A 9888-nucleotide genomic window follows, 5' to 3' on the forward strand; every position below is an offset into this window, starting at 1 on the left:
AAAAGTAAAAAAATAAGGAAATAATAATATTTTTAAAATGGTTTTTTTGTTATTTTTATTTTATTTTATTTATTAAATAAAAACAATATAATTAAATTAAAAATATATTGAAATAAAAAAAAATTAAAACTAAGTAAATGATTCTAAAGTAATTTTTTTTGATTAAAAACTAATTAAAATAATAAATTTAAAGTATATAGACATATTCAAAATATAATATACAGTTTTATAATCGAATAGAAAGAATTTGTATTCGAATTTTTCTTATTTGAATAAAAGTTTCAATCGAATAAAAGTCGAATTCCTAAATATTAGAATGTATTCAAATAGCATTTTTATTTATTTCAACAATATTTTTCTCACGATTTTAAATCATTGATATTTGTTTTTAAAAAAAAAATTATAGTGATTTTTATCAACAAAATTACAAAAAAAACAGTAATATACATTTTCTGACGATTCTAAAATTGCTAGTAAATGTTATCAGCATAACTCTTTCATTACATTTTCGTGTATATTAATGTAAAAATAGGAATGTGTGGGATCCACACTTTTTAATTTTTCACTTGATACAATTATCTTACATCAAACAACTCTTTAATTTTATTTCTTATCCATTTCTCCTCTCTTTAACTGATTTCTCTATTGTATCTTTGGTAATAAATAGGGACTTATTGATGTATACTCAATTCTAATTATACATTTAATCATATTTTAGGAAACATAAAAAATAATAGTAAATTATGAATTTGCATTCAATGCAAAAAGATAGGATGAACTTTTATACATTGACATTTTTATTTTTGAAATGCTATAGGTAACTTACCTTTTATGTTTGTTTAGTTTTTTACTGATCTTATCTAGGGATGTAATTCAATTCAATTCAATTTGTTGTAAAGAATTTTTATTTTAGTTTAGTTTTAATGAACTATTTTTTGATTCAGTGTAGTTTTTAATAATCCAATACAATTCATTTAGTCTACCCTTAATTATTGACATGAGCAATTTTGAAAGACTAAATAAGGTGTAATTAGACAATATAAGACAAAATAAGGTGGGTTTGATTCATGCTTTCAACAAAGGGATCTTGTTGATAGATAATTTGTAAGTACATTTATAAGTGCTCATAAAGCCTTTAGATTTGCTTCGACCCTAACGAGCCTCCAAAACCCAACTCACCTAAACTTTTCATACAAAAAAAAGTCTTGCCTTTTGAAATACCACATAAAATACTACAACCAATGAGAAATTACAAATTATTTATAAAAAAAAGTCACAGTTCTCATTATAATAATTGTTCACAACTCTAGCTGACTACCTTTATTTTGCTGAGTAAAATTGAGGACCACACTTGAAAATTTTGGGTCTTTCTCATTTCAACTTAAATAAATTTTTATAGATCAAAAAGAACAATATTGTCTTTAAATAATATTTTGAGTTTAAGTCTTATATATGAAAAACGTGATTAGGAGAGAATATTTCATTAGAACTGATTAACTAAATTTTTTAATAAAAATTAGTCATTGACGATACTAATAAATATTTCATATCAATAATATAATTAAAAAACAACCTTGTTTAGCATGTGTTTGTTGTGAACCTTATGTAAACTGAAGTTAAAGAAAAAGTTGAGAGAAAGTGCAATCATAAAATCTTAACATTGTTATTTTTTTTCTTCTTTAATATAAAATTGTTATATAAGGCATCAACATCTTCCAACGTCATTATCCTATCATATAATTGAATTTTAACACACAGCGCATATTAAATATGTCCACCCAAATATTAACACACAAATTGAGACATGAATTCACAAACAATAAAAATGAGGAGAACAATTTGCATCAGCTTAGTGACGAGAATTAAAGTATTGTGTACAATGTTTTTATTCAAATCTTAGAGTCATGGTTGTAATTTTCATGAATAAAAATTAAATTAGAATGAAGGTGTTAGAGTAAAGTTGGCAGAACATCTGGTAGATGCGAAGGAGAAAATGGATAGAAGATGTATTGATTTTTTATTATTTTTTTTAACGAAGGGAAGCAAGAGTATGTTATCCTTAACTATTGGTTATTATTTTCATTTTGTAGTTTACTTTGCTGTTTTTATTCTCTTAGTGCCTTTTCCCATTGCAACAAGTGTGATTTTTTTTTTTTAAATTAGCTAGATCTTTATCAGTTTTTTTATTTTATGGATTAATAAAGTAAAGAAGAGAAAATAAGACATGTACAAAGAAGAATAACAAGTAATGTCAATCAATTAACAATATATACTTGAAAAGTACTCTAAGTGGCACATATCTCAAACTTAAGCCTTAAACACCACTAATCTATGGTTTCAGGTAGATTTTCTAGTAACATCAATGTAAAATTACATGTTATCTTTCACGGTCTTTATAATGCACACTCAATATTGGATTCACTCATATCATTTGTGATTTGGACTCTCAAACTTAATTTTATAAGGAGCGGCTATCCACCATCCTTATGTTCCAATTGTGAACAACATCAAAATATTTCCTGGTAGTGCATGAGAACTTTGCTTCAATCATACATTGAGAGATGAAAATGTTTCCCTTGATTAACCTGCAAAGTTCAAAGCCAAATCTCAAAGTCAATTTATCTACATACCTTCTTGTCCATCCTCCCTAAACACCATACTTAAGATGGAAGTTTAGGAAACTATTTTTTGTTAGAATTTAGTTTTTTGTTTTTGTTTTGTACTTTCCTACTTATAAAATAAATAAATAAATAAACACAACATACTAAGTGATTACAAATTATAAACTATGAAACCAAAGTTGCTAACATTTTTAGTTCATAAGTCATAACCTTAACAATCTCGATAATTTATTAAATAGCTTGAGAGAATAAAATTAATGCTAATTTTTGCATGACACATAATTAAATATTATTAATTTTTAAGTAAAAAATCAAACAAATATCACATTTGACTTGAACCTTAAACATACAAAATTAAACATGTTTTAATTTTCTTTATATTTAGAAAATATAACACTCTTACACCATATTCATTTCAAAAATAATGTAATATTTTCAATTGTCACTATGTGCTTGAAGTAAAGATTGAACTTCTCTTATTTTTAATTAAAAACCACAAGTACGGATCAATATGTTTAAGGATATACATTGTAAGTGATATATTATTTGATTATCAACTATATATAGATCATGTCCATTAATAATATTTATTTTTTTATATTCTAACAATAGTTATAAATGATTAAACCAAACTGAAGTATCCCTTTATCTATTGTTATAGATAAAAAAAATAATATTTACAAATTTTTAAAAGATGAAAAACAGATTTTTTTTTTCCGAAAACCAAAATAAAATGGCACTAATTTTTCAATAAGAATATTTTTAAGTATATATATATATATAAAAAAAGATTGTTGTTGATACTTGATTGTATTGTTAGTGTCTGCATTGAGGGCATTGGCATTTGGCAGTGTGGTTCTTCTCATCCTAATCTACAATACAAGGTAAAGTTACGTTCTCTTTCTCTCTCTCAATCACTCGTATAAGTACCAAATCTATTCATGGCAGCCACCACTTGCTCCTTACACCGTCTCACTCGCCTCCGATTCATCGCCAACCCCCAACCCTTCCTATCACCTCATTCAATCCCGTTCCCATCCCATTTCTCTCTTATCCCCAAAACCAAGGTTCCCATCTCATCACTTCTTTCTCTTCTATCCCATTCTTCTAATCTCAACTTTCTCTCTTTCCTTCGCAGAAACCCAATCGATTCCGATTCTTCTCAATGGCCGCCGAGCCCAAGGAATCGCCCGCCAACAACCCCGGCCTCCACACAACTCCCGATGAAGCTACCAAGGGTTACATCATGCAACAAACTGTGAGTTTTCATCAATTCATATTTCTAGTTTATTATTAATTTATTGCCTTTTTTTTTTTTTAATAACTCTTGTTTCACTTGCAGATGTTTCGAATCAAGGACCCCAAAGTGAGCCTTGATTTTTATTCTCGCGTCTTGGGCATGTCGTAAGTTTTTCTTTTAGATACGATGAAACATATTTTTGTGTTGCTTATTAATTTATTCATTAACCTTCTGCGAAACTAATAGAATTTAATAAGAATGAGACACTAGATTGGCATATACGGTAAGTTTTTAACTTTTATAGTAACTGCTTTAAAAGTTATGCCGAAATGATTTTGAACTAACATGTTGTTTCTAGGTAGTGTAACACATGGCATTGGTTTGGTTGTTAATTTATATTCACGAAGAGAGTTTAATGGTTACGTATCTGTGAAAAAGTTTTTACACTATTAACCAAATAGAAATTATTTTTGGTATGACTTTTGAGGTATTTATTGCCGGTGTCATGAAACTTACTAATGCATGGTGGTCTATGATTAGATGACATTTGGTGCATATCCTATTTTCTCATTTACAAATGTTATATGTCTAGCTACATTTTTTTTTTGAATTTCTTCTTCAGTTGTCAATGCTATAAATATAATTATAAATGCTGACGGTAGTTTGTTGGTTGGCGTAGTTTGCTTAAGAGATTGGATTTTCCGGAGATGAAGTTCAGCCTGTATTTTATGGGCTACGAGGTATGAACTATATTGTTGTACCTATTTTATTTGCCAGTGAAAATTTAGTTTTGTGATTTGGATTACTGGATGTGGATAAATGCTATGACGGCAATATTAAATATTTTCTAAATAATTCCTAAATGTCAACTATCTGTAAGTTCATATATAAAAAATTTTCTAATTATCATGGACATGCCCTTGGTCTTTTTCTTATATCTTTTTATTGTTGTTTAGAATACGACAGAAGCTCCAAGTAATCCATCTGATAGAACGGTTTGGACCTTTTCTCAGAAGGCTACAGTTGAACTTACACAGTAAGGAATATAAATATGTCCTATTTCTTTATCCCTGTGTTTCTTATCTAACATACCATAATGGACAGTAATTGGGGTACCGAAAGTGATCCAGAGTTCAAAGGGTACCACAATGGCAATTCTGAACCTCGTGGCTTTGGTATGTTGTGATGTTTCATTTCATTTTATTTAGTACAGATTTTGACTCTAAAGCCTTGGTCTTTTCTTGATTTTCTAGTTACACTTCGAGTTTGTTATCCACTTATCCTCTAAAAATGCTGAATTGCTGCTCTAGATAGTTACAAAGTTTAGGTCCTCATTTGATGCTTTGAGTTAACATTTAGTTCTGAATACTTTTATTAAATTTTTCTCTTGTACACTGGAACAGTTGTGTGCTCCCTTTCATTAAACAGGAAATGTCAACAGAGGCATTGATTTCATTAAATGATGAACTTATTAGGCTGTGATATTTGAAGTGTTTGTAGTGGACAATGTTAGATCACGTGAAAATATTCAATGTTAGATTATTCCTTAGGATTAGTATGTGTTTCCCCATTATCTATTAGGATCGGCTAATGTATTTCATATCTAGTGAGATACAATGAAAAATAACATGAAATATATCTTATAAGTGATGTATAGTTCTCAATATAATAATTCTTAACTAGAAATGGACAAAATAATTTAGCCGGAAGGGTCATAGGACGAAATCATATGTCGTAAATCATAACTGAATCATTTTATTTTTTTATCCTTACTTATTTAAGTTAAACCATTTTTTAAATTAATATATGCCTACCTAGTACCTACTAGCTGTTTAAACTGTTTTTATTCACACGAGGGGATGCTCATCACTATTATATGTGAGTTTGCATTCCTTTTAAGTTTGTGCAATGTGCAGTACCCAAAGAATGCAGAATGCTTGTAAAAGTTAGTTTTCGTGGTCACCTTGGTGATCTAGCTTTCATGTCATTGACATATCTATAACTAATTTTTTACTGGCTAAATTTTGTACTAGTTTTCATGTCATTAACATGGCTGTAATTAATTATTTGTTTCCATGGCTATTTACTAATTACTATATACTTTTATTTTTATTTTTTTAGTTTCTTTGTCTTATTGGATAAATAGGAGATTGAATTCTAATAATAAGTTGCTCTCTGATTACAGGACACATCGGCATAACTGTTGATGACACCTACAAGGCATGTGAAAGATTTCAGAATCTGGGAGTTGAGTTTGTTAAGAAACCGGATGATGGTAAGAACAATTGTACAGCAGCACAAAAGAGAAATTAGGGGAAAACTTGAGATTAAGTATTATTGTGCAGCTGTCCAAGGAGATTTTCTCCTTGCAACTGACTGATTCAGTTAAAGCATAAAGAATAAAACTTAATTGCCGTTCATAGGTTCAGCATTCCTAAATATATGTAAGCACCTAATTTCCTTAATGGCCCTTTGTTATATTTATTCTCCTAGTATACACATTTCACTCCTTTTCCCAGGTTGGGCATCTCTCAGCCGGGCCTATGCCCCTAACACAGTGAGAGGATATTTTTCTTTTTAGTTTTAAATTTTATGGAGGGGACGTTCTTCTGTTTAGGCTTTATCATCTTGTTAGATTTAACTATGAAATGCAAAAGATGGGGTGCGATAGTTGAGACACAGTAATTCTTTCAGGTTGTCTAATTAATGCAACATAATTATAATGTTGTGTATCAATTAAAATTTAAAAGAAGACTTAGATATAATGGCAAAAATACTATTGGTACTGTTCTTCAATCAGAATTAGAAATTTTCATGGTAATACACGTTGATGAAATCCTTTATTATGCATATTATCAAGATGAAACTACAATTTTGATTAAAGAACAAAACCAATGGTACTGACCACACCACATCACACCAAAACTTGGCTTCTGTACGTATACCGGTGCTACTGTCATCTGATGTTGGTGGTAGTACAACCATTAGATAAAATTGAGCATATTATATTTGACAAACTATCTGGCATTTGGGCCCCCAATTGTTAGCTGCAATTTTTTTAGTAACTTGTGATGCTCAAACGTTGAATGTCAATGGTAAATGTCTGAAATATGCTGATTCCATCATATTTTTTTCCCCAGCATTACTGCTTCAAACATTATCTTCAATTTTTCTTTATTTTGAGTTATTTTCTGCAGGGAAAATGAAAGGTATAGCATTTATTAAGGATCCTGATGGATACTGGATTGAAATCTTTGATCGAAAGACAATAGGAATTGCTACTCAAACTGCTATTTAGGCTTAAAATAACACCTTCAGCCTTCAGGTAAAACACTCTGGTTTTCTATTCCTTTGCCTTTATTAACTTGTATTTGTTTTACCTCCTGAATCTAATGTCCTCACAAAATTTTCTATCTGATAAAATAAGATGTAATAAAAGAACCATGTTACATGGATATCAAAAATTTGCTTCAACGGGCTAAATTATGTATATCTGTCAAATTTGCTATCTGCATATCTAATTCAGAAACAAAAAGCCACTCGATTTTTTATAGTTGATTATTCTTTGGAACAATCTTTATGAAATTTTAAGTGAGTAATGATTAATGGGCGTCTCACTAAGCAAAACCGAGGATGCAAACGGAAGTAGTTCATTTAAAGTCAGCTTATCTTAAAAGTGAGTACGTGTATAACCCCTTAGATCATTTAATGTTCATAAAAATAAATAAAAATTTAGCACAATATGTTTATAATTATTTGAAAAATTATTAAATTAGAGAATTGTTAGAAATATGAAAAATTTGTCCTCTTATTTCCCCCCGAAATCCAACTCCCAACCACATCCATATTGGTTAAGATCGTGATGTACTTTCTTTAACAGTGGATGAATGGATGCACAATTGCACCCTTGCTAGCTAAGCTCACATTAGATGAATCTTTTAACATTCAAACGCTTATTTGCAACTCTCTGATGGAGTTGGTTGGAGCAGAATGCCGGCATCATCAAAGGGGTCTATTCACTGTTAAATTTTGGCCTAATTCTAAAGTTTTTTCAAAAGTCCATGGCTGTTGTATAGTGTTTTCACATGCTTTTTGCTATGAAATCTTATGTTTTTTGTCACAGGCCCGGCTCTTGTGTGATACATTTTCATCTCCGCAGATTTAATTGGGTGTTTGCTCCGATGTAGTATTTTCAGCTTCCTGTGAAGAATGAATAATTTGTAGTCAAACCAGAATGAATAACAAGGATTGTGTTGAATCTTATAAATATATATTTTTAACTAAAAATACATTATAATTCGTATTGTAGAAGCCTAGAATGAATTATGTTTTATTTATTTATTTACTTATCATGAGTTATGCTTTTATTGACCATCATTAAAACATGTAAAAGAATAAAAGACACTATTGTAATATTTATGATTCTTACCGGTGAGTTAGGGGGTCTTAGAATCAACTCAACACTGAAGACCCAGCCCAGCTACGTAGTTTTAACTTTTACACGAGATCGCAATTCCAGTAGGTGGCCCAGTCTCGGGTCAGGCTGGGTTTGGGTTAAATGTCAGGTTACCCAACTCAGGCCATATATATACGTAAGATAAAACAAAAAGGTTTACTTGGAGTTGGAGATTATGTGTGTTTTCATGTGGTGTGCTGAATCCACAGTGAATTATCATGATTTTATTTATCTGTTGCTTAAAAAAAAATAAAAATAAAGCACTAAAATTAACTTGTATATACTAATTTGTAAAATTTAACTTATTTCTATATTATTTCTAGTAACCTAATATGTCACTTCTCACGTCCATCTATCGCTTTTTCTTTAAACTTGCTTGTCACGACACGACTAAATAATACATGTATTCCAATAAGTAATAAATAAGATATTTTATATATTAGTAGGTTACTAGATTTTTTTATTTTAATTTTTAATAGTTTAATTATCCTTTTGTTAAAGTGTGAAGTTTATTAGTTTCTATAATTAAAAATATTATATTTTAGTTATTATAATATTGTTTTTTTAGTCTTTATAGCTTTAAGAATTTTAGCATTTAGTCTCTATAACAATAGATGACAATAATAAAAAGAATAAAAAATATATAATATAAGAATAAAAATGGAACATTTTTAACTATAAGAACTAAAATATAATATTTATGAAATTATAGTTCTAAAATGGTAACTAAATTATTTTTAATTAAACTTTTAAACTAAAAAATTGTTGGTTTAACTATGTTTTTAATATTTCAAATTTGGTGAATATATTTTGCTGGTCTCATTTTTTATTTTGCTGGATGGTTGGTCTCAATTTTAAAATTATGTTTAGTCTCAAATATTAAAAGTTATTATTTTGATCTTTTAAATTTAAATATCTTTTGTCTTGTAATTTTAAAAAATATTATTTTATTCTCTCAAGATCACTAATAACATAATTGAATGTGTTAAATTGAAATAATTAAGTATTATCAGTTGACTTAATATGATATTTTCATGAGGACAATAATAGGATAATTATGTGACATATTAATAGATGAATTTTATTTGATAGATTTATCAATGACATTTGAGTAGAAGAACTAAAATATTACTATTTTTATATATTTTAGAACTAAATATAACTTTTAAATTTGAGAGACAAAAATATAGAGGAATTAAAATAATATTGTTTGAAACTACATGGCTAAACATTACTTTTAAATTTGAGCAACTAAAAAAAATATTTTTCAAATTTAAAAAACTAAAAATATATTTTAATAAAAATTGTAATAAGATCCTTGATCTTTTATAATCTGTGTGTGAAATCAGTAAAACTTTCACAAAATATTATTTTTGTAGTGGTTTCATACCATCATATATTAATTTCAGAAATTTTATTAAAAAATTAAAAGATTAAGAATACATTTACATTTTTTTAAGCTTAAGACAGTTAAAAAATTTCAAAAAGTTCATAAACATAAGGAGACTAATTTTCGTGTTTTTGAAGCACAAAATTGTAGTAGGAGCTTTCTTGGTCACTTTCATAGATAT

General features: G+C 28.3%; 1 protein-coding gene across 2 annotated transcripts; it reads left to right on the top strand.

Moving 5' to 3' along the window:
- The first annotated feature begins 3402 nt into the window (after window positions 1-3402).
- On the top strand, window positions 3403-8206 carry LOC109799144 (lactoylglutathione lyase family protein / glyoxalase I family protein). Of its 2 annotated transcripts, none has more exons than XM_020359671.3 (9): window positions 3403-3505; window positions 3760-3879; window positions 3964-4025; window positions 4541-4601; window positions 4818-4897; window positions 4966-5036; window positions 6047-6136; window positions 7059-7186; window positions 7985-8206. In XM_020359671.3, the coding sequence occupies exons 2-8, from the start codon at window positions 3787-3789 to the stop codon at window positions 7157-7159; spliced, it is 558 nt and encodes a 185-aa protein (XP_020215260.1). In that variant the 5' UTR covers window positions 3403-3505; window positions 3760-3786; the 3' UTR covers window positions 7160-7186; window positions 7985-8206. The 2 variants fall into 2 exon arrangements, with proteins under 2 accessions (XP_020215260.1, XP_020215259.1); XM_020359670.3 differs by lacking the exon at window positions 3403-3505 and adding an exon at window positions 3517-3688.
- The last annotated feature ends 1682 nt before the right edge of the window (window positions 8207-9888 follow it).

The sequence above is a fragment of the Cajanus cajan genome, chromosome 8 (assembly GCF_000230855.2).
Source record: "Cajanus cajan strain Asha chromosome 8, NIPB_CcT2T_4, whole genome shotgun sequence".
NCBI classification, from domain to species: Eukaryota; Viridiplantae; Streptophyta; class Magnoliopsida; order Fabales; family Fabaceae; genus Cajanus; species Cajanus cajan.